At 39.8% G+C, this 25,880-nt stretch overlaps 1 protein-coding gene across 1 annotated transcript; it reads right to left on the reverse strand.

Annotated features, from left to right (window-relative positions):
* Positions 1-6,843: 6,843 nt before the first annotated feature.
* Positions 6,844-23,926, reverse strand: RNF14 (ring finger protein 14). The gene is made up of 9 exons (XM_004420051.3): positions 23,669-23,926; positions 21,512-21,687; positions 19,911-20,080; positions 18,697-18,848; positions 15,333-15,860; positions 14,444-14,672; positions 10,954-11,126; positions 9,845-9,975; positions 6,844-8,269 (listed from the first exon to the last, which is right to left on the reverse strand). Exons 3-9 carry the CDS (start codon positions 20,062-20,064, stop codon positions 8,233-8,235), a joined length of 1,404 nt encoding a protein of 467 aa, XP_004420108.2. The 5' UTR covers positions 20,065-20,080; positions 21,512-21,687; positions 23,669-23,926; the 3' UTR covers positions 6,844-8,232.
* Between the last annotated feature and the right edge of the window lie 1,954 nt (positions 23,927-25,880).

Raw genomic sequence — 25,880 nt, forward strand, 5'->3', positions numbered from 1 at the left:
ATAAAAGTAGAGATGGATACAAGATCCTGGCCCAGCATTCCTCCCAGATATATCTACAGCTTACTTCCTTACTTCCTCAGGTCTCTGCTCAAATGTCATTTAGCAGAGAGATCTTTCCTGACCCTCCAATATAAAGCAGCAATCCTGATTTCCTATTCCCTTACCCTGCTCTATTTTCTCAGAAACATTTACTGTCTGACATGTATTTTGTTTCCCACTAAATGTAAGTTTCATGAAGGCAGACTTTTATTTATTTTTTTTTTTTAAAGATTTTATTTATTTATTTTTTTCCCCCAAAGCCCCAGTAGATAGTTGTATGTCATAGCTGCACATCCTTCTAGTTGCTGTATGTGGGATGCGGCCTCAGCATGGCCGGAGAAGTGGTGTGTCGGTGCGCGCCTGGGATCCGAACCCGGGCTGCCAGCAGCAGAGCGCGCGCACTTAACCGCTAAGCCACGGGGCCGGCCCCAAGGCAGACTTTTAAATACTGCTCTATCCTGTCCCTATCATTGCCTTGATATCTAGAAGGCACTCATTATTTGTTGAACTATAAGCCTGATAGATCCCCCCATGAGTAGTGATCATACACAATAACCAGGGGGAAATAACAGCATATGATAATGGGTTAGCCAATTGACCTACTGAGAAAAACTGACGTTGCAAAACTGATGCCTCTTTCCTGCGAACCAAAATCCTTACTGTGATGAGACGCTGGTGCAGCATGCATAAGTTTCCAATAAGATATATTGTGACAGAATACTGAGTTATGTAATAATAGGTAAGTAAAACAGAACACAGTAATTTGGACCTCAAGGGTGCCCTTAACACCAAATGGCAATCACACCATATTCCCCTAGTCTACTCAGTCTCCTCAAGGACTAACTGAAGGTCTCAAGCCTCCAGTCCCTCTTGCCCCAGCTTTTCTCTCAGCTGATGACCTTGAAAATAGAAGCAATCAGCAAGGAATTTTCACAAGCTCCCACCATCACACGTACCCACCTGCCAGCCCTGCCCTCATACTCTCTCTGCCTTCTTCCTGTTACTTGCTCCTTGGCCAGTTCCTCTGCTTGTGCACTAGATCCCATCTTCTCTTGCCTCCTTGAGGGCATTCTTCCAGCAAGACTCTCCTCTCTCATCTGTAGCATCAAATTTTCCTGGATCACTCCTATCAGCATACCAAACAAACTTTAAAAACAAAACTCGACCTCATCTTCCCCCTCCTGTAACAGCCTCATTCTCTGATCCCCTTCATAGCAAACTTTCCGAAGTCACCTATACTCTGGCTCTAATCTCTCTCCTCCATTCTCTTTCTTCTGGTATTCCCATTATGCATATGTTATACCGTTTGTAATTGTCTCACAGTTCTTGGATATTCTGTACCTTTTCATTTCTTTTTCTCTTTAAATGTCAGTTTGGGAAGCTTCTATTGATATACCTTCAAGCTCACTGATTCTTTCCTTAGCTGTGTTCAGTCTGCTGAAGAGCCCATCGAAAGCATTCATTTCTGTTAACAATGATTTTATTTCTAGCCTTTTTTTTTGCTGAGGAAGATTCGCCCCAAGCTAACACCTGTTGCCAGTCTTCCTCTGTTTTTTATGTGGGTCAAGACCACAGCATGGCCGGACAAGTGGTGTAGGTCTGCGCCCAGGAACTGAACCCAGGCCGCCCAAGTGGAGCGTTGCTGAACTTAACCACTAGGCCACAGGGCTAGCCCCTTATTTCTAGCATTTTTTGATTCTTTCTTAAGAGTTTCCTTCTCTTGCTTACATTACCCATCTGTTTTTGCATGTCATCCACTTTTTCCATCAGAGACCTTAGCATATTAATCATAGTTATTTTAAATTCCCAGTCTGATAATCTAAAATCTCTGCCACATCGGAGCCTGGTTCTGATGCTTGCTTTGTCTCTTCACTTCCTGCCTTTTAGCATCCTTGTAATTTTTTATTGAAAGCCGGACTTGATGTATTGGAGAACAGGAATTGAGGTAAACAGGCGCTTAGTATGAGGTTTTATGTTTATGTGGCTAGCAGCTAGGCTGTGTTTAACATCTGCTGTAAGTGTCAGAGGCTTCAATTCCCTTCAGTGTCCTTATTTTTGTCTCCTCGTCTTTGGGTTTCCCTAGAAACTCCTCCTTAAAATAGAGTTGGTGTTTTGCAGCTCTCTCAAGAGCTGTAATCCACTGTTAAAATCCTGGAGCCCTACTGATGGTATGGTATTAGGAAGAAGAGGCATTCTATAATCTTATGATTAAATCTGTTTTGTTTTTTGTTAGTAGGCTAGAGTCCCTGGGCTGAGACCTTCAGAAGCTTCTTAGCCTTTTTTTCCCCTCTTATGTGAGACAGGAAGGCTAGACCAGGGTCAAGCCATCCCATTGCCCTTCCCCTCTAGGTCAGAGAAGGCATCAGCCATGTAGTTTGCCCGAGGGCAAGCTCCTGCCATGGAAACAGAAAGCTCTAGGTGTGTTGCAAAATGGCTACTCTTCCCCTCCGCCTCACCTGAAGCACAAGGGGCTTTTTCTGCCATCTTCACTGTGAGAACCTGGGGGAACTCCTGGAGGTAAAACCCACGAAAGTGTGGGGCCCCTTAGACTAGCTCCCAGGTGTTTTTAACTCTCCAGCTAGTCCACACTAAGCCCCCAGCAACTCATTTAAATCCTGATTACTGGCTCTAGCAACTTCTGCTTTAGGTGAGCTGATCTGTATTTTCTACATTTTCCCGTCTCTCTAGTTTTTGTGGTGGTTTGCCCTGTGACCTCAATTCTCTGATGGATCTAGATGTAAGAAAAGCTGATTTTCAGTTTGTTCAGCTTTTTCTTGTAACGATGCCCCATTCTTTCTCACACGCCAGATTTTCACCTCACCTCCACCGAAACAGCACTTGTCAAAGTCACCAATGCCCTCTGCACTGATTGCTAATTCTTAGAGCTAATATTACTTGACCTATTTGCAGTATCTGACACAGCTGACCACTCCTTCCTTCAACTTAGGGAGGCTTCCAGGACATCACACTCTGCTGGGTTTCTTACCTTACTGGCCACTCTCTGTTTCCTTTCCTGGTTCCTCCTCATTGCCCTGACCTCTTAACATTTGGAGCACCCTGAGTCTCAGTCTTTGGACCTCTTCTCTCTATACAACACACTCCCTTGGTAATTTCATGCAGTCTCATGGCTTTAAATACCATCTATATGTTGACTCTTACATTTACTCCAGCCTGAGTCTCTCCCTTAAACTCCAGACTAGAATATCCAACTGCCAACCTAACATCTCCACTGAGATGACTACGGGGCATCTCAAACTAAACTCTTATAACTAAGTTCTTAATCTTCACTCGCAAACCTGTGCTACCTGCAGGTTTCTCTATTTTAACTACTCAGACAAAAAGACGTAGAAATCAACTCTGATGCCTCACTTCTCACATTATACATCCAATCTCTCAGCAAGTCCTATTAGTTTTATCTTCAAGGTAAGTACAGAATCTAACCACTTCTCAAGATTCCAAGTGCTGGCACACTGGTCCAAGCCACCTGCACTTCTTACCTGAGTTACTGCAGTAGTCTCCTAACTGGTCTGTTTCTACCCTTGCTCACCCTGCTCCCCTAAAACATAAGTCAGACCCTATCACACTTCTGCTCCAAGCCCTCCACAGGCTATCATCTCAGAGTGGAAGCCAAAGTTCACATAAGGCCCTAGGCAGTCTGCAGCACCGCCCAATCCCATCCAGCTCATACTATTCTCCCTTCCTTGGTCTGCTTCAGCCCTTACTGGCTACCACACTGTTCCTGGAGCCCCTAACATGCTCCTATCTCAAGGGCCATTGCCCTTGCTGTTCCCTCTACCTGGACTCTCTTCTCCCAGGTGTCCACAAGGTTCACTCCCACACTGCCAAGCCCCTGTTCAAGTGCTATCTTGATGAAGTCTTCTCCACTCTATAAAATTCCAACATCACTCTGCCTCCCCTAACTCTCTATTCCCTCTCCTAACCTCTCTCCATAGCACTTATCTTCTGATGAACCATATAATTTTCTTAGTGTCTATCTCCTTTCACCAGAATTTAAGTTCCACAAAGGCTGGGAGATTTATGTCTGTTTTATTCACTGCTACATTCTCAGCACCTAGATAAATGGTAAGGCGCATTGTGAAGTGCTCAATAAATATTTGTTAAATAAGTGAATGGATACTAGGAAATACAATAGGTTGCAAGAAATGGAATGGGATTGAGGGTTAAGACACACAATCACCTTTTAAATTTATATACATTTATGTTGTATTAATATTAGTTTTGTTCATTTGTTGATTCAAGGAAGGGGGAAAAAAAAAAGAGAGCCAAGTAAGGAAAAGAAGTAACTGTGCTGACTTTGTACTTAGCAACTTTGGCATCAGAATTTAAAGTTTTAAATGTGCACAATCTTCTCCAAAGAATCCTCTGGCTCAGAAAAATATGGGAATACTTGGAGTGGTAAATGTTTAGGTGACCTGAGTGATTGAGCAAAGACTAGACTGTGGATGCTGAAAGTCAATAACTATCATAAACATTTGTTAAGAACATCCTCAAAGCCAGCTTTCTGACCACAAACCCTCAGCCTGGTCTTGCTACCATCAGGAGTGACACTTTCTTACATAACAACTGGATGTCAACTATGGTGCAAGTACAGTTGTAAGTGGCCTCACAGTTTTGGTAACACTGCTGTTCTTGCCTTGCTAGTATCATTAGATACCATCCTACCCACCAATGTATATAACAGACTATAATGAAACACAATGAGGAAAATTAAAATCCCAGAAATAAACCTGCTTCTGGAATAAACTACTACTGTCAACCATTTACTGAATTTTTATAACATGAGAAATGCCGCCATCTGCTGGTGATGCTTATGATAGAGTTAATACTTGGTGGGAATCTCCAAAATTCCAGTCAAAATTTAAAAATTCCCTTTCAAAGCAGGCAGCCACATGAATGGCTTTATGATTATCATATATGATTAACTCTAATTTTCTCTTAACAAAAAAAATAAATAGTAAGTATATTAATAGATTTCTAATGTAAACTAGAACCCTCTACTACTAAAAATGACCTTGCTGACAATGCTATAAGTCTGGGAAAATGGTGGCCAAGTCTTTTCTCTGTATTTAAAAAATAAATGGAAAAAATAAATAAATAAATGGGACAAGATGCACCTTAATTGACAAAGGCAGGCCCTTAGGTTAGTACAGTCACAAGCTTAAAACAGTCACAAAAATCTCTATTTAAAAAGTTATTTAGTAGCTTATTCTCATTTAGCAGTTCTAAACCCAAACATTTTATATAAAATCAAGAGACACAGCCTCTTCAAACTACAGTTTTGGGCAGAATGAACTAGTAGTCTGCAAAGGGACCCTCTGCTCTCTTGTGCCTACCTAAAGGACCCGAGGTTCATGTCAATTTATGGCAAATTTCAGCCAACCTGTAAAAAAGGCCTTCATGAAATTAAGCTAGGTACAAAGTTCTTTGTTCTATCATATACTTTCTTGATACGCCAATCTTCCACAAGCTCATTTATTTCACAGGGCATTTGGGGCGTTACCCCAATCTTTCATTTTACTCAGAGACAAGAGTACTCCACCCAAAACTATACCATCTTAAAATCAGTTCATAACTCATGCCTCAAAAGTAAGCCTTTACTAGTCCTACTGTCTTTGTGAAAACTGAGGGGTGGAGATTTTGCACTGAAGGAACAACACTCAGATGAACAAACAAGTCTCTAAGACTAACACCTGTTGTGTTTTTTAAACTCATAAAGAGAGAAAACCCCTCCCATTTCTTTCATGAAACTGCATCAAGGCTTTTTTCCTACTTCCAGTACATTATCAACATAATGTGCAACAGCCTGAAATAAAAGAATCTCTAGCAAATATCAACTAGCTCATGAACTAAAGAACTTCTAAATGGCTACTACTGAAACAATATGAATTGAACTCCTATTTAATCACAGAGCCACTCTTCTCAGGTGTGTACTATACAATTAATTGTTTTGACTTCCATTTCTTATCTTAAACTTATTCTTTTTTTTTTTTTTGAGAGGAGATCAGCCCTGTGCTAACATCTGCCAATCCTCCTCTTTTTTGCTGAGGAAGACTGGCCCTGGGCTAACATCCATGCCCATCTTCCTCCACTTTATATGGGACGCCGCCACAGCACGGCTTGCCAAGCGGTGCGACAGTGTGCGCCCGGGATCCGACCCAGCAAACCCCGGACCGCTGCAGCAGAGCGCACCCACTTAACTGCTTGCACCACCGGGCTGGCCCCTTAAACTTATTCTTTTTGTGTGTGTGTGAGGAAGATTAGCCCTGAGCTAACATCCGATGCCAATCCTCCTCTTTTTGCTGAGGAAGATTGGCCCTGAGCTAACATCCGATGCCAATCCTCCTCTTTTTGCTGAGGAAGATTGGCCCTGGGTTAACATCCATGCCCATCTTCCGCTACTTTATATGGGACACAGCCACAGCATGGCTTGACAAGCGGTGTGTCGGTCCACACCCGGGATCCGAACCTGCGAACCCTGGCCGCCAAAGCGGGGCACGCAAACTTAACCATTACGCCACTGGGCCAGCCCCTCAACTTATTCTTTAAGTTAACTGTAGTTCTTATATAAAATGTGCTGAATGGAAGTCCATGAAACTACGTGGTTTAAACAAAATATGGGCCCTAAAACCTAAGTTCAGTTACGAGCCCAGGTAGAAGAGGAGGTGCTGTTCCATGCCTTTTTCCTGCTCACTTTAAGAATACGTGTTATACTCCAAATAAAGTTTTTATATGTGATCAGTTGCCTTGATGGCAGAACACATAGCAGCAGCAACTCTGCTCTAATTATAAGGCAATTTTTAAATTATTTTTATTTTTTAGATTAAGCATCCTCATTGACAATCCATAAATAGTCCTTGCTGACTCTTTGGATATACACACATAAAATGGTTAAAAGTGATTCCCCAATTTTCAATGAAAAGGTAGGAAAGAACATGTTCACGGCTGCAGCTGAATTCCTCTGTCTTCTTTTTCAAAAAATCTTATTTTGCTACCAAGCCACTCACCAAACCATAAAAAAAAGACAATTTTTCAAAAAGCCAACAAAACCCAGAAACAGGGATCTAGGTATCAAGCCAAAATTATCCCCCAAAACAGCACTGTTGCAAAAAAGGGTAGGAAGCCAAATTTCCATAACTCATTAGAGAAGACATTTAAAAGGAATTCAGAAAGTTAGGATTGGAACTACAGTGGTATGGAGTTCAAAAAACAGATAATTAAAGAAAGTTCATCTTGTTCAGTTTGGGAATATATTAGGCTTTCTCCTATTCCAGCAGAGGAAACAAAAATATGAGCTGCTGGAGTTAATATTAAAATTGTTCTTACCAGTGGAAGATAGGGTGAGAGTAAAGGGAGAGAATATAGAACAAAAGGTAGCAAAGACAAGTCGTTTTGAATTTACGCTAAACTGCCCAGGAAAGTTGAATAGGGCTGAAATTCTTCTGAACCAGTATCACTAAATTCTAGACTTGGCTCAAAACCAGTGGACTATACACCACTAATAAATATCAGGTGACCCACAGTGTTTGTGGTATTAACATTTTAAAAAAAATTATCTATAAATTTCTATTCTGAAAAGCAATAGAACAAAATGACACTGGGCCATCCAATCAGTTAGAGAGTAAAAGGCTTCCTCCAAAAAGAACTTAGCAGAAATTTAGGTTGGAAGGAAGGTAACATGGAGTAAATGAGATCAGGCTCTCGGTACAATTTTAATAAGGCTTCTACCCACCTCAGTTGTAAGGAGTAGTACTGAGGGGCCTCCCATAGAATGTCTAAGAGGGATGCTTCTCAGAGATAAAAAGGTGTATAAGTTTAACCCTTGACTCCTCACCTAAAACTTGGGGAAGAAAATAAATATTTAATTTTTAACTATTCAGAGCTTTGGGCACACTGTAATATTTAATATTCTCTAGTTTTCATTTTCTAAACCTTTGGCTTATAATTTTCTCAATTATGTTACATTGAAAAATGTATGAATGGCCTTAATCAGTAGTACACCACATGAAAATACAAACATTGTTCTTTCATATCTCCTACACAGAGTACCATATCTCCACAGTACTCTAAACATCCTGCAAAGTTAACTTTGTGTACTCGACAAAAGATTAGGGCAAACCATTCCACTTCCATATCTTGAGCAGTAGGAGTTAACTAGTCTTCAGTCTCATCTTCCTAAATATCTCCATTAACATCCACAACATGGAATAACCTGGAAGCATAAAATAAGGTACATTTTTATGCACTTGGAAGAAACTTAATATAATTTCTTTCCTTCTCTCAAAAATAGTTTCTGCACTCTTCTGATAACATCTTTGTATATCTTTTCCTCTCATTCCACTGAGGAGGGCTGAAATATGTGTCCCTCTGAACAAGCTGCCTTAAAGTTTATAAGAATAGCCCCTTTAGGATCCAGATAAACTCTCTAGGGCCAAGGATTAACAATAATGGGAAATGGGTATCACAGAACTGATACTCAAGGTATACAATATACAGAATAGGCCAAGATTGCGGAAGTCAGGCAATCTAGAAGAAATTGAACTCTTTCAAAACACTATAATTCTATTACGTGCGAATCACTCCATTCTATCTTCACCATCCTTGTACTCTCCATTGGTAGAATGTTTTATAGCTGCCAATTTGTTTCCCTTTCCTTATGTTATCTAAAATTTATAGTTTTCAACACTAGATTTCCAATGGTTCATGGGCAAAGCTTGTTTCTTCAATTTCTCTTATAGTTTGATAACACTGATGATTGTAGGTACTCTACAGATGCCATCAATTAACGCTGAAATTGGAGCTAATGGAGAACAGGATATTCACATTGTGCCAGGGAATCACCCCACAGATTACTTACTAATAACAAAAAAGAAAACTTACCTTTAAAATGGAACAAATGATAGAACTGAGCATTGTACTAATAGTGGGACAGTCTGACATTATGGTTCTAATGGGATACCCATCACTCCTCATGAAGTATTCTTGTCAAAAATGTCACTCTAAATCTAGTCAAACTTCAGTCTAGACTTAACTTCTAGTTTACAGCAAATAGAGAGGATACAGAAACAAGTTAAAAAGACACCACGGAGAAATAAAACTCTAGAAGGTAAGACGTTAAATAGGACAACTGGCCATGACTCTTCAAAAAGTCAACAATTTCCCTCGACATACAAAAAAAAGGTGGGCAAAAGAGACTAAAGAGACAGAACCAAATAAAATGAACTTGATTAGATTCTGATTCAATAAATCAGCTTTAAAAGATATTTTTGGGGATAATCGGGAAGTTTTAAATATATTTATTAGAGGATAATATGCCATTATCATTAAATTTTTAAAAGTGTTGTTATGTAGAAGAATTTTCTTGTCTTAGGAGATACATGCGGAAGTATTTAGAGATGAAGCATCATATCTCTAACTTAGGGTCAAGAAGTTCAGGAAAAAAGTTAGAAAACAAATAGAGCAAAATGTTATTAATTGTTCATTTTGATGGAAGGCATACTACTAATCATAGTCTTATCCTTTCAACTCTTGTGTATGTTTGAAACTTTTCACTATAAAAAGTTGAGAAGGATAAAAAAAGGAAATTTCCAGATAGTGTATTTTCATCATAAAACTCATTTTCAAGAAAATAATATGAGAATTCATATATGTGGGAAAATACATAAGGGAATTTTATAAACAAGCAAAGTACTTCTGTCTGTCTGCCTCCAAGCAAAACACTGGACTTTTGGTCTGCAAATCAAATACCAAAAACTGCTGCTGAGACCAGGGGATTACGTATACATACCGGTTAAAACACGGGGAAGCAGGATCATTGAAATGTTTATAAGGGCTTGCTCTGGAGAGAGAACTCATGCAAATCCAGCAGAAATACTGCATACAGCCAGTACATGTCATCTTGTTACATCCATCTAATTTCTGATGGGAAAGATAGAAAGAGTAAAATATCAATGGTGTAAAGCAAAAGAGAAATGCACACGCCAAAAGATTCAGTACAACATTCTCCTAGTCTTCTCCCTTTTCTCATGCAGAGTTGAGATAAACAAGTAACACACTGATAACTATTAAATGCTTACTCTTTTGCATTACAAGTAAAATACAGAGAATATTTAGCAAGTGTTCCTACAACTAGATACTTTTGCAAAATCTCTTTTGATAAAGAGTAGATACAAACCAAACATGTATAAGTGGAACATTTAGTTAGATTAATATTAAAATATTTGGATTTAATATGCGTGATTTTAAACTTTTTACATAAATCTAAGTAAATTTGGTATCAAGTCCTCCACTCTATCATGGGGCTGAAGCATGTCAGAAGTGGTTAAAGAAAATATCAGTTTCCTTAATGGAGTAAGTGGGGACTCACCACCAGGTTCAGTTCAGATATAATGGATTGAAACAGCAGAATCAAATGCAAAGATATATTTCCATTTTAAAACATATTAAGATTTTGTCACGAAGCAATAAATTTATCTGTTTATTTTGGCTCAGATTAATGGGAAAATGTCTCCATTTCCTAAGTGTATACTTGTTAAACAGATGTGTTAATTCCAGGATAAACAGTCCTGAGGAGTCAGGCTTAACTTTTCTTTATCATGCAGATGAGTTAAGAGTTGATTGTAACTCTAGAATGGCCTCCTCATAACCATTCAATTTTGAGGTGGATTATATAACATAAGAACAATTGTTACTGTATGAAAGCACTCTGAAAAGAGAAGTCTACATACATTTAAGGTCAATAACAATCTTTAGTAGTGAATTTGCATTTTCAAGTAAGAAGGTTTAATAAATACCAAAATGAGTTTTCTTAATTAGTCATAAAATTAATAGGCTTCTTGAGGCAATTGTAACATGCTTGCAAGTCTGTCTGCCTCCAAGTCTGCCCCAAACCTTTACCTCTATGGGAGTCCCACAACACGGGCAGCTCTTTGAGTTCTTGTCTAGCCACTCCTTACTTTCCATCTCTTCCAGTGCCTTCTGAATCACCCTCTTACCATACCTCTGTTCCAAAAATCTTTTAGTGTCCTCATCCGCTTGAAGGTACTCATTTTGTAAATCTATTAATTTCTCTGGAAAACGAAATGGAAAATTAACTTTTACACAACTTTGCAATGCTGACTAAAAACCATTAAAAATGGCCATAACCTTTGACTACTCAATAATGCTATTCCTGGGACTTTATCATAAGGAAATAATCCAAAGTAAAGTTATATGCATGGAGATGCATATAACAAAGGCAAACAAATTAAATGTCCAAGAGAATAATTATGTTGAAAGAGCCATTTAATGACATAATATTCAGCTATTAAAAACTTATAAATAGGGCCGGCCCCGTGGCGTAGCGGTCAAGTGCGTGGGCTCCGCTGCTGGCGGCCCGGGTTCGGATCCTGGGCGCGCACCGACGCACCGCTTCTCCGGCCATGCTGAGGCCGCGTCCCACATACAGCAACTAGAAGGATGTGCAGCTATGACGTACAACTATCTACTGGGGCTTTGGGGGAAAAATAAATAAAAAATTAAAAAAAAAAAAAAATTAAAAAAAAAAACAACTTATAAATAGGATGGCTACAACTAAATTAAAATACTCATTATAGAATCCAGTAAAAAGCATATTTAGGTTATAACTAGGTAAAAATTACACATGCACAGATGACAACAGAAAGGAATCCTCCAACTAGAAAAGTTGGACTTGGTAAAGGTGGTAGAATAATAAGTTATCCTTTTCCTTTGATTTTGACTTATTAATGTTGATATGTTTGTGTAACTAGTAGTATGCAGTTAAAAACTGACTTATCTAAGACACAAAGGTTGAAACAGACACAGATTTTCCACTAAGTCAGCATCATTCACCATTTGGTAGTAACAAGGCCTATCAAATAAACAAAAGCACCTTTGGCTTAAGGGCAAAGATGAACTGTTCAATTCTGCATATTAAAAAAAGCCAGTGAGGGGCCGCCTGGTGACATAGCAGTCAAGTTCGTGTGCTCTGCTTCAGCAGCCCGGGGTTCGCAAGTTTGGATCCTGGGCACGGACCTTCTCACTGCTCATCAAGCCAGGCTGAGGTGGCGTCCCACATAAAGGAACTGGAAAGACCTACAACTAGGATATACAACTACGTACTGGGGCTTTGGGGAGAAAAAAAGAAAAAGAGGAAGACTGGCAACAAATGTTAGCTCAGGGCGAATCTTCCCCCCAAAAAAAAAAAAAAAGCCAGTAAATAAAATTTACCACCCATAGGTATTGAAAAGTGCCTCCAGTCAACTGTTCCGCTTGATACTCTTCAATCTGACTGTTATTGTTCTATCACTTAACTCAAATGGAACAGGCAGCCATTCCCAAAGGCTTTACTTATAGACAAAAGGCTTTTGTTCACATTTTATCACCTTAATTTTTCAACACAATTAATTAGAGACCTCTCTCAACAATGTTCTAGTTATTTTATTAGTTTACCTTCCTCATATTATTTAGAAGTCTGTCTCCCTTTTTATGCAGTGGACATCTTCTGAGGGAGAATCCTATCTGCACTCCTTCCTTCACTGCTGAATCCTTTCTCTTCATCGGGCATTCCCATGCTCCATCATCTCTACTTAGGTGTAGCAGATATGTATCTTTTTATCCTGTCATTTTTGTGTGTGTGTGTGAGGAAGATTAGCCCTGAGCTAATCTGTTGCCAATCCTCTTTTTGCTAAGGAAGACTGGCCCTGGGCTAACATCCGTGCCCATCTTCCTCTACTTTATATGTGGGACGCCTGCCACAGCATGGTTTGATAAGTAGTGCATAGGTCCGCACCTGGGACCCGAACCTGCGAACCCGGGCCACCAAAGCGGAGCATGCGAACTTAACCACCACACAACCAGACCGGCCCCATCCTGTCATTTTTATACCTCTAATAATCAAAGCATTTTTGTGTTCTTAGACGTCTTAAGGAAAAAGATTATTGCTCTAATGTTCTCAAAACAATAAAATCGTTAGTATTTCATATATTTTACATGGTAATACCTAATATATACAGATATACAGATATAGGTAAACCTATATATAGGAGAGATTCCTTAATTTTTCTGAAGCCCCCCAAGTCTATCTTAGATTTCTTCTACAAACGCTGTGAAACACCTGAAACGTACTTCAGTCTCTCAATGATAAGGTTACAGAAGTCTAAAGTAAAGGCTTTTGTTATACTCTGGTGAGTTCTCCATCCCATCTGCCTGTATTTACTACAAGATTCTGCTCTAGGCAGCTGGAAATATCTACTCATTCTCCTCTCAGGGTACTTTCTTGGAGACAATGACACTGCTAACAGCAGCAATTAGTAACTACAGTAATAATGGTATTAATAATTACAATTTTGCATTTTATGTGTATTAACTTGCTGTTCTCAAACTATCTATGGTGAACGACCAGTTTTTATTCCCCACTCTGTCCAGGACCAATACGTTTGCAAAACAGAAAAATGAAAGTAAAAAGACAAAAAATATAAGCCTGAATTTTTATTAGATTTGACTGACAAAAACTTACTTCGTGAAATTGCTATAAAGGTTTCTAACCCTGACTCTCAATTTCTACATTAATCTTGTCACAGACCAGGATAACAACTGTAACAACTTTGAGTAGCATTCCAATAGTTCATTTCATCCTTACAATAACCCTATGAAGTAGCGATTATCGCATCCCTACTAGTCTGAGAAAAACTAAGCCACTGAAGTCCAGTTAAATTGATGTCGAGGGCCTGATTTCTCAATCCTTATCTAGATCGGGAATGGCAAACAGGTTTCACCTCCTGTGCCTACTTCAACAGACGGTGGCTTTCTGAAGCGTTATGTTGAGGAAGATTCTGAGGCCTCCGTGAGCTCAATGATAAAGCCCTTGATGACTGATCAGACATATGTGCCATGAAACAAGAGTGACAGCTTAGATGCTCTGCATTTGCCAACTGGGATCTACGTTATTCCACGTTCATAGGTAGACATTACCTTGCCATTCCTTCCCTGGAATGTTCCCCCCTGATATCTGCATGGCTTGTTTCCTTACTTCTTCAAGTCTTTACTCAAACCACTTTGCCAGTGAGGCCTCCTCTGGTTCCCCTAAGTAAAATCGCAAGCCCTTTCCGCCTTCAGAACATTTCAGATCTTGTCTCTGCTTTATTTTTTTTTCCTCCTTAAGCACTTAGCACCATCTGATATCCTTATTTATTTTGTTTGCCTGTCTCCCACATTAAAATATAAGTTCCATGAGGGCATTTGGCTACTACTATATCCCCAGAGCCTAGGACAGTAACTGACACAAAAATATCTGTTGAATGAACACTTCCAAATTGAACGATTGAGGTGATAAGTTTTTGCAGGGGGGGATAAGGAAGACAGTATTGAATTCACAGTTACAACGTACCTGCAGTCACCTTACATGGAGAGACCCCATGGTAGGTCAGTCTGCACAAGGTACAGAAGGCAAAATTGCAGCTGGAGCAGATGCCCATGGTGCAGCCAGGCTCCTGCATCACAGGCAACTGGCAGCATGGGCGGGGGCAGTACACCACATCTGCCATCAGGTCCAAGGTGGACTGGAGGAGAAGGCGGTCATAACGGGCAAATAACTCTGCTTCCACTAGCTCTTTGACCTGGAGGGAAATATAAAACACATAAGTTTGACAAATCCCCAACCAGTTCTGATCCTGAAGCGATCCTTAGAATGCTGGTACAAACCAGATGTACATGAATTAAAATCCTCTGTCTCACTTCAAAATCAAACCAAGTATGCCAAGTCTCCATCTTAACTGAGATGGTGGTTACATGGGTCTACACATTTGCCAAAATCAAGAAAACTGAACACTTTAAATGGGTACATTCATGCCTTAATAAAACTGATTTTTTTAAAAAAACCAAACCAAGCAGGCTGTCCTTGTGTTAAAATCTATAAATGATTTTGTTAACCATTCCAAGGACTATCCCTTCAGATCCCAACCTCACACAAAGACAGGCTAGTGATTCCCCAAGGTTGATGGGATCCTAGCAGATATATAAAGTAAATCACCAGAATTACTTTATAGTTACTTTTCTAACACTCATCCCTGCTGAGGACCACCCACTCCAAGGCCAGCAAAGGAAGTATTTACATTTGCTTAAACAGTAAAGTAAGACCATGGCATTCTTGATGGATACAGTGAAACAGCTTGTTGGCTGGTTCCAAGGCCTCAGAGTGCCCTATCAAGGAAGTTCCTGACATGGCTCCCTTTGTGAAAGAGAATTAGGAGGCAGCTGTCAGCAAAGTAAAGGGTTACCTGACCAGGAGTGGCCACTGAAGGACACTTGGGTTCTGGGCAGTTGAGGCATTGAACTTGGCCATCTCTGATCTGGATTTCAAAGTAGTCCTTCAGACAGGCTTTGCAGTACACATGCCTGCACTCCAAAAAGTACATGCATTCACTACCCAGCTTCTCACAGAAACATATACTGCACAGGAACAATTTACTATTAAAGCATTTTATCTGCTGAGCTTGATCAAAGTCCAAGATTTCCTGGATCAGACTTGACAATGATTCCACATCCTGCACAGCTCTCTCATCCACAACTTCCTCTTGATCTAAATCAGATCCAGCAGCTCCTCCAAAATCTAGCTCTGTGCTGGGAGAGGCTTGAGCTGTCCTTCTCTGCACTTTTTTCTGAGAACCCATCTTGAGCTCAAAAGGAGAGACAATATTCAGGTATGCTAGGGTCTCTTCCTTAAGAAACTGCATCCAGGCAAACAGGACCACGCTGCCACGGTGTTCTTCCCACAGGTTGTCTAAGTGTTTGCAGAGAGCAGATAGCTAGGAAAAAACACATGAGGATGCTGGTGAGTTTGGAAAGATGATGATGCGGTGAACTCTTGATTCCTCTTGAAATCTTTTTAACTTGTAAGTTAGGCCATTACACTTCCTAACAAAATGTTTTACTGCTGTGATAAACTGTGGGGCAAAAAAGCACCAATATTCTTATCAGAGCACTTCTTAAACTATTCAGCAACACCAACCACAGCAGAACACAAAGTCAGAAGCTAAGAGGAGTACCATGAAAACAAGAGAAATGGCAAGACTCCACAAGATGCAGAACTAGGTTTACATGTGAGCTACTGAAATGGAGGATTCTTTCTGTTCTTTATTTGTTCTTTGTTTCAGTATTGCTATATATCTCATGTAGGAGAAAGGGACCTAGTTCTAAAATGAACTATTTCTGTTCCTTTGGAGTTCTAACTCTGTAGGTACCCTGCAATAATGCTTAGAAAGAGAACAGTTAAAAAATACCATCCAAGTTTTAAAATTAATTCTAACTTTCAGTCCTATCAAAAAGCCAATTCATGGGAAAGAATCACTAACAGAATCCAACCTCAGAGTCCTTATTATTCACATTTAGAAGCTGGTTTTAACAAGCAATCTGGGCTTAGACCAGATCCTGGTCAATGGAGACAGGCTGACATTGAATCTGGTCATGATTACAAACCTTCAACGTGGTTTGGCAGCCACAGGGAAAGCTCATATTTCCTAAGCTAAGCAACCAAAGTTTAAACTATTGCAACTTTTCCTCCTTAAAAGTGGTCTGTTCAATTTGAAAGACAAATATAAGAAGATTTTCCACTAGAAATGTAAAATATTTGTAAGTAGAGCTCAGGAATTATAAGCAGCTTTTCTTTTTAGGTAAATATAAAAAATAAACCTTCCAGAGGCCAACAAATTTTGTAAATTTTAAATAAGTGAAAAAAGACCACCTTTTCTGCCCCTTGCTCTGCATAGTACTGTTCACTAAATCCTACATGGTCACAAACTTAAACACTTATTGAACTTAAACACTTATTGTGTTAAACAGTTCAAGACTGGACACCTTTTTCACACTTGCATGAATATGCTGATAAGATCAACCATGCTTCTGAGAAACCTGCTGAAATCTGTAAAATGTAATAAATACTAAAATGGAAGTTCTGAGTGCTGTTTGAGCCATGAAGTCCAATGAAAAAGCCATTCTCCTCCCTCTTTTCTTCTCCAGCCCCTTTTCAAAAGAGGCAGCTGGGATGCACATAAATGTGAGCGAAGGGGAAAGAGAAAGAGGAAAAGAGCAAGAGAGAGACTGTGTATGTATATATATTGGGGGAGAAATAATGGAAAATACTAGAAAACTAAACCCACTTCCCTTCTATCTACCAATCCCAATTCAGTGAAAGACAGGTCCATGTAGCAACTTTATTATCAACAGGTGAAATTCATAATGCCAAGGACTCAGGGCCCAGCAACAAACGAGAATTGAACCAACAAGGAACATAAAAGACCAATTAAAATGTCAATTATATGTACACAAATTTATTTGATAAAGAATCCTACTGTAATTTCACAAATGATGAAATGTAACACATAAAATAATAAACACCTCTCCTCTCCTCATACCCCCCAAAAGCTAGCAGTAAGTAGATGCTATTTGCCTGGAATCTGAAACTGCAACCACACACCCAGTTAATCCGTCTTTGTTTTGTGCATGTATGTGTGTGTTTGCACATATCCATGGACATAAAGTATCAACAGCTCTCTGGAGAAAGGGGACTATAAATATCTAAATAATTCAGGCAACTCTCGATGATCTAAATGTCAAGCAGCCTTGATAATTTTGGGCAAATAATGCACTATCTTGTATGTCTTGCCTCTGGCACAGATATTAGAATGTAAGGTAATATTCCTTTTTACTCTACTTGTATTATCCTCTTTTAAAGTTTAATTTTGTTTTTAAATCATAAGCTCAATTTTACAAAAGCACTCTCATCTAAATTACTGGACTGGGGGAGGAGAATGAAAACTACATGATCAAAAAGGAAAAACTGACGAGCTGTTCCTTGAGGTCAAGTAACTGACAGCTTTTGTCTTAATATACATCAGCCTATCAATCTTCATCATGACTTCCTGGAAAGCAGCTACTATTGATCCATTATCTATCGCAGAATAATAATTTATATTCAAGTTATATTTATGTCTCAATCAAGAGTTGAGGTTGTTACTAGAAAAGAATATATAACCCGCAGGAAATGACGGTTTATAATATAAGGTCTCAAGCTTTCATGAGATATCTACAAGAATCACACATATTTCTATTGTGTGCATTTATATCTGTGTAAGACCAGTCAACAGTTACTGTTATTAACATATACAGATCTTTAAAAATAAAAGCACTTATTATGTTTACTTAAAAATTATATTTTACTTAGGAAATTATTATAACCACATTAGCTCAATTTTAGTCCTCCTAATTACAATTAAATCTTTCATTTGAGGAATGGATAAGAAACTAAGGAAAAAAAAGTAATACCAACATCTAAGAAAAATGAGGACGACCCTATAGTCTCCATTATAATACAGATTAAATGGGAAAATGGTAAGAAACAATATACTTGATTAAAAATTACTCCTACTGCAATTCATAATGATTAATCATTCTAATTATTGCCATTCCTTTCTAAAACACATTTTCAATTCATTAACATTAGGATTCATGAAGGGAAAAAAATTACAAAATCAAAGCAATTTGTTCTTCATGCACTGAATTCAAGATCATCAAGGTAGTCTTCAATTAAAGATGATTTTTTAAGTTTTTAAAAATGGATAGGAGAAATTAAGTTTCGGGTCTAACCTGAGTTGGTGACAGCCATTTGCCACTAAGTGTGAATGAAGGTGGGGAGGAGGATGGATAATCTGGTGGCAGTTCAAAGTTCAGCACAAGTGGAGGCAGAAAGCAAATGGTGTATTCAAAGCCACTATTCGGGAGACACTCATTTGAATTGCCTGAACCAAAAACAAAGATGAGAAAGGATCAGCTGGTCAACACTTGAGTGTCCATTACTGTTGAGCAGTGCTCAAGAGAGACTTAATGCTTTAGCTGAGGGGATAAAAACCCTCCCCCAAAGCACTTTCTATTCTCTAATTTTAATTTTGTAGCCACCAGCTTAAAAAAAATCTTGTAAGCCTTTGAAAAATCTACTAAGCACCATGAAATTTATAATGAAGATACACAACTTACCTTTGTATACACTTTTGAGTACAATTCCTAACACTAATGAGCAAGTAATATACAATGTTTTCTGTTGTTGTTGTTTTATAGTAGATGATTAAAGACACAATCCAGAGAAAAGGATGTTTATTTCTATCAAAGTGCCATGACCTACTTAGACCAGTATGTGCCAACTACCCATGAATCATAGCTGAGAGAATTTGTGCCAACACAATGATCTCAGGATTGAGGGCAAGGTACAACACACAACACTTTCAAAATCAAAGTTTCATTTTAAATGATCACACTTACTTTCCTTACTCAATGCCTTTATAGCAGAAACATTTTGAGAAAGTGTGCATCAGTCTTCTGTGAACATTTGTATCAAAAGTGGCAGTTTTTTGTTTTTTTCTGAAGGAAAAGGTCACAGAGTAACAGCACGTTATGTGTTTGTGGTAGCTGAAATGATTCTGGAAACCAAATACTATTAACAACCACCACGGTACTTGAAAGCTTTCTAAGTGTTTTCACATATATTATTTCGTTTTCTCTTTTATTATCCCTATTTAATAGCCAATGACTCATGGCTAATGAACTGCTAGTTAGAAGACGATTAGGATGCATGAAATATGCAGGATAATATCCAAATTCAGTGGTCAAAAAGCCAAATCATACTGAAAACTGTTTATCCCCCCATCCAATTTTCAATTAAAACAGAAACATGCATTAAATCTGTAATACTACCATCTATCACTAATGCATATAAACACAAGATGATAAATAATTTAGCATACACTAAGAAATTGAGAATAACCTTTATTTAGAAAAATCTGTTTAAGAGAATATTATTAACTAACCGCTCACAAATATCTTGAAATTTTGTGGCAAGTCCAAATAGATCCTGGTTTCTCCACCTTGGACAGACTCTGCTTTTCTAAATTCATCTCCGTCATAAATACTCGCCAGGGCCAGCAATTCATCCTCCTGAGCTTCTCGGTCTTCTGACGACATTTAACTTTCTGAGGAGCTGAAGACAATCATTTCAATCAGTTAAGAATAGAAAAGGCACAGTTTGGAAAAATCTAGTGGCACCAAAAAAGAAAAAAATTTTTCCTCACAAACAACTACAAAGGATTAATCAATATTCTCACTTTTCTGCTAAACTAAAAATGACAGGCATATCTAATATTACAGTAGCTTTGCAATAGTAACAGCTTTTTCAAAAAGGATGGTTGTGCTGCTTCTAATTGCTGACTTTAGCAGTTAGGTATAGCTGTTTAAAAAAAAGCAAAATTAAAAACATTTTTAAAAAACAGGACAAATCACATATTACTTTGACTTGCCCACTAAACCTAGCAAAGTGCCTTGCCCACAAAAGGAGTCAAAGTATATTTGATACACTTCTTAAAAACAAATGAAGTTTAAAAATCCACAGGAATCTCTAGGGCAGGTTTTCTCTACCTCAGCACTATTGACATTTTGGAACAAACAATTCTTTGTTGTGGGAGGCTGTCCTGTGCATTTTAGGATATGTAACAGCATCCCTGGCTTCAACCTACTAGATGCCAATAGGGTATCTTTCCCTCAAGAGTTGTGACAATCAACAATATCTCCAGACATAGCCAAATCTCCCCTCCCTTATGGGGTGGGGGGGACATAAAATTGCTCCCCATTGAGAACACCCCGTTCTAGAGAATGTTACAGGGACAGATACTATTTAAGACAGTTAGACTACGGAGGAAGCAGCAAAATAACATTAAATTTTTGAAATACCACCAGATTTTATCAAATCAATTTTAAGATTTACTGTTATTTTGGGGAATGCTAAGAATAAAAATATGCTACAATTAAAGTGTGAATCAATGCTTTTTTTTTTTGGTGAGGAAGATTGTCCCTGAGCTAATATCTGTGCCAATCCTCCTCTATTTTGTATGTAGGACGCTGCCACAGCATGGCTTGATGAGAGGTGTGTATGTCCGTGCCTGGGATCTGAACCCGTGAACCCCAGGCCACCAAAGCAGAGCATGGGAACTTAACCACTACGCCACGGGGCCGGCCCTGAATCAGTGCTTTTTAATCACAGCAACTGAAAGATGCACTATAATTTCAGATAATTTAAATATGGAAAAAATATGTAATGAGAATCTATAAAAAATTACTTTAATAAAACAACAACAAAAAATTACCACTCTGTCAATTAAAATATTGGGCTATAATTGCACTTGCAAATATGCTCCCACTTGACTATTTTTTTTAATTGAAATGTGTAAAATTGAAAAGTTATGACACAGTTTTTCACATTATATAAGGTGACACTACAAAATTTAGACAAATTCATTTAAAATGATTCCATTTTCAAAAAACAATTTTTGTCAGCAGATGATAATGGTTCAGCTTAAGCTGCATCCCTATCCCAAATAGAACACAGTGACAGGTTCTATTCGAGGTCAGTTAGTACCTGTTAATAACAACTAGAAGAAAAGGATATTAACACTGTAGTCTGTAATTCAGTTCAGAATTTGGAATTCATGGAAATCCCATTTATTCTCCAGGCGGTGGAGATGAGATTGCTGAAGGTGGATAAGAGGCCAAGATGTGGAACTCATACTAGATATACTATAGAAATCTTGCCATCTGCAGAAAAAAAATACAAAAGATGGTGTTAGGACCCTCTCCAAATTTAAATTCTGAATTTCCATTATCACACTTAAACACATCCTAACACACAGTCAATGCTAATCTACAGCTGCATATTACTCTCCTAGGACAGCCCAACTGAGCCACGTGGTTATAGAGGCATCTGCAGGTCCCCAGCAATGAGAGGCCTTCTTATCTGACTGCCTTCAGCCCTGGGAGGAGCTTAGGAGGAACACCAAGCTCATATGAGAGGACAGCACACTGTGCCCCAAAACAAACATCATCTTGGGTTGTTTTTTTCCTCCTTTCCTCTTCTGCTTCTTCTACTCCTTCATTTCCTATCCCCCTCCAGTTTTCCCTCTCGCCTATTAGCAGTATACTTCAAAACAAAACAAAACAACAAAAGCACTTGCACAACACACACACACAAACTTTTAAGTTCTATTCTAAAGGCTTTAGAGGCAGGCTTCTTCACTGGGAGTGAGGGGGATGGGGTGGGTGGTCCATAGACGGGTTATGGAGAATCCTATGAACACTCTGAAATTGTATGCAAAAATATTATGTGAAACCATAATTTTTAAACCAGATTCCCAGATGTGTGACTCCCAAATGAGCTAAGAATGAAATACAGACTCAATTTACATTTATTGAGCACCTACTATGTACTGTATTTAGGTCCTTTCACATTACCTTATTTAATCTTAACAATCTTACCAGGCATAGTACATGGTGATAACACAAGCTTTTTGTTTCTTCCTGTTTAAACATTCATAAGTGAGGTGAGAGATGAATTTATAAAGTTTCTGGAGGTTAGTGTTCTCCATCTTGTCTGCACATTAGAATCACCTGAGGAGCTGCTTTTTAAAATTTCAATACCCAGGCTGTACTTTAGAGCAATGAAATCAAGCATCAGCACCTATCCAAGCTCTCCAGGTGATTCTAAAGCACAGCCAGGATTGACAAGCTCTACTCCAGCAGTGTTTCCCGTCAACAGCTCCTCATGCCCTACCCCATCAGACCCCAGCTTCTGAAGCTGCCACTGGGTCCCAACCCCTTAATTCATGATGCTGACCTACATTTCCTTCTGATTCTATCCACTCAGCCTTCAAGACCCACCTCCAAAGCCCCTATTCCTTGTAGAAATTTCCAATTAGACCTCGTTTTTCTCTAAACATCCCGCAAACTTTTTTACTGTAACTTTCCTGTGACATTCACATCCCACCTCGCATTACAGTAGTTTAAGAACTTGTACTTCCTCTCCTTCCAGACTACATTAGTTCCTTAAGGGCGAGGATCAAGTCTTTTGCATCTGTGTATTGTTCTCAGCATCTAGCACTGCCTTGCATTAGACACTAGAAAAAATGAGAACTTATTTCTAATTTTTGGGGTGAGATGCAGTGTGCTGAAATGGGGGACCAGAATTACAAGGTTCAGTTGCTGCTCTGCTACATCCCACTAGAAGCAGGAGACGTCGGTCGTCACAATAACAGCACGAACAGTAACAGTGAGCTCTTACCGTGTGTCAGGCATTGTGCTAAGCCCTTTAAATGCATTAACTCCTGTTCGAGTCCCACAACCCCAGGAAGCAAGTCGTATTACTACTTCCATGACACCGATGAGAAATGACAATTTAACTCCCTCTCTGGCCCAAGGTCACCCAGCTAATATTTAACTAAAGCTGGATTAAGACCACCCTGTTTCTTCATCTGTAACACAGGAACTAGAATAAACCCGGCGCCATTGGACGAGAGATATTAAGTTTAATATCAGTTCTGGCAAACCGGAAACCGCTACCCGAGTGAGGGAAGCCCCTCCTCCGCCGGGTATCCCTCCGGCCTGGGAAAATCCTACTCATGCCCCCAAGGCACACCCTTCGGACTTCAGCCCCGGAGTCAGCCGTGGCTTCGGGATCCGCACTGCCGCCGGTGTCTCCACTGCTCGCCACCCCGCGGGCCGAGTCGTTGTTTGTGCGACTCACCTACAACCGGGGGGCAGGCCCAAGCCTCGCAACCTGCCCGGCGCTGGGACAGAGGGCGCTGTGCGGCCGCGAGGGGCGGCCCCGGGCGTCCCGAAGGAGCAGGGCCTGGACCTTCTCCTTCCTCCTCCGAGCGCCCCGGCGGACCTCAGCCGGGCCGGGCTGGGGGCTCCCCGTCCCGGGTTTGGGGAGCTGAGGCCCACGGAGCAGTCCCGGCCCGGCCGCCCTTCTCTGCCTCGAGCGCCCGGAGCGCGGTCCCCACCGTACCTTCCGGCCACTAGGCCGTGCCGGGCCCGAAAGTTCCGCCCTTGCCCCAGGTTCCCTCACCGCCACTCTGGCCCAGCCTGCAGACACCCGGCTCCACCTGCGCGCCGCCTCTTCCGCCTTCGGAGCTGTCAGCTGAACGGGGCGGATCGGAGGGCTCTGCGCAGCCGCCGTGACCGCCCCCGTCCCTTGGTCGCCCCCTGCTGGCCGAGGCGGCGCCGCGGGCGCGACCACCGTCACCCCCACCACTGCCTGCAAGTCTTAGTATGCCTCTGGAGAAGTTGATGCATATGCAGATTCTGGGTCCCCGTGCCCAGGGGCCTCCTTTCAGTAGTTTTGGGATAGGGCCCGGGAATTAGAACTTTTACCAATCCCTGGAGGTGATCGTGAGGCAGCGGTCTACCTGGGGCAGACGCTCCCCTAACAATCCAGACCTGCTCCTCCACGTAGGCTAAGCAAGCCTCCTCTCCCTCCCGCCATCCCAACTACCTTCTCAGAAATGCTGCTCATCTTTCTGACACCTCCACTAGGAAAGCATTCACTCATTGTTCACACTGTAATAGTAATAACTACCACGTTTATGGAGCAGTTAGGATGCTTCAAACACTTTGCTAAGTGCTTTATGTACGTTTTCTCTTTATCATCACTATAACCTTATGATTTAGATACTATTTATTATCCCCACTTTACAAATGAGGACATTGAAATTTAGAGAGGTTCAAGAACTTACTGAAGGGCACATGATTATTGAGAGGCTGAGCAGGAATTAAAATTACATGCCCCCTACCTCATGCCATATACAAAAAATTAATCAAGATGGATCAAAGACCTAAATGTAAGAGCTAAAACTATAAAGCTCTTAGAAGAAAATGTAGGAGTAAATCTTTGTGAACTTGGGTTAGGCAATAGTTTCTTAGGTACGACACCAAAAGCATAAGCAGAAAAAAAAAAAAAGATAAATTGGATTCATCAAAATCAGAAACTTTTGTGCTTCAAAGGACACTATCAAGAAAGTGAAAAGACAACTCACAGAACAGGAGAAAATATTTGCAAGTCATGTATCTGACAAGGGTCTAATATTCAAAATATATAAAGAACTCCTGCAACTCAACAATAAAAAGACAACCCAATTTAAAAATGGGCAAAGGATCTGAATAGACATTTCTCCAAAAGAGATATACAAGGTCAGTAAGAACATTAAAAGATGCTCAACATCTTTAGTCATCAGGGAAATGCAAATCTAAACCACAATGAGAAACCACTTCACACTCAGTAGGATGGCCATAATAAAAGACAGATAATAACAAATGTTGGTGAGGCTGTGGAGAAATTGGAACCCTCATCTACCGCTGGGAATATAAAATGGTGTAGCCACTTTGGAAGACAGTTTGACAGTTCCTCAAAAAGTTAAACATAGAGATACAATAAGATCCAGCAATTCTACTCCTAGGTACATACCCAAAAGAATTGAAAACATATGTTTGAACAAAAACTTGTACACAAATGTACAAGTACATTTGTATATATTTACATTTGTATATATTTATTTATGTATAGTGTACCTAAATGTACACCAAAGCAGCAATATTCACAATAGCCAAAAGGTGGAAACAACTCAAACGTCCATCAATGGATAAATGGATAAACAAAATGTGGAATACCCATACAGTGGAATATTATTCAGCTATAAAAAGGAATGAAGTATTGATGCATGCTACAACATGGATGGACCTTGAAAACATTATGCTAAATGAAAGAAGTCAGACACAAAAGGCCACATATTGTATAATTCCATTTGTATGAAATGTCCGGAATAGACAAATCCGTAGGGACAGAAAGTAGACAGCCAGAGGCTGAGGCAGGAGGGCATGGGAAGTAACTGCTAATAGGTGTGGAGTTTCTTTTAAGGGATGGAAATAATGTGGTATTAAATAGTGGTGATGGTTTCACA

Source organism: Ceratotherium simum, chromosome 4, assembly GCF_057802395.1.
Source record: "Ceratotherium simum simum isolate JZ-2026a chromosome 4, ASM5780239v1, whole genome shotgun sequence".
NCBI lineage: Eukaryota > Metazoa > Chordata > Mammalia > Perissodactyla > Rhinocerotidae > Ceratotherium > Ceratotherium simum.

Coding starts and splice junctions, on each gene's coding strand:
- RNF14 (XM_004420051.3), bottom strand. CDS start 20,064: ATGTCGTCAGAAGACCGAGAAGCTCAGGAGGATGAATTGCTGGCCCTG. Junction 15,861..18,696: donor AATGGCTGTCACCAACTCAG/GTTAGACCCGAA, acceptor GTTTTTTCCTAG/CTATCTGCTCTCTGCAAACA. Junction 14,673..15,332: donor CAGTGGCCACTCCTGGTCAG/GTAACCCTTTAC, acceptor ATTTCCCTCCAG/GTCAAAGAGCTAGTGGAAGC.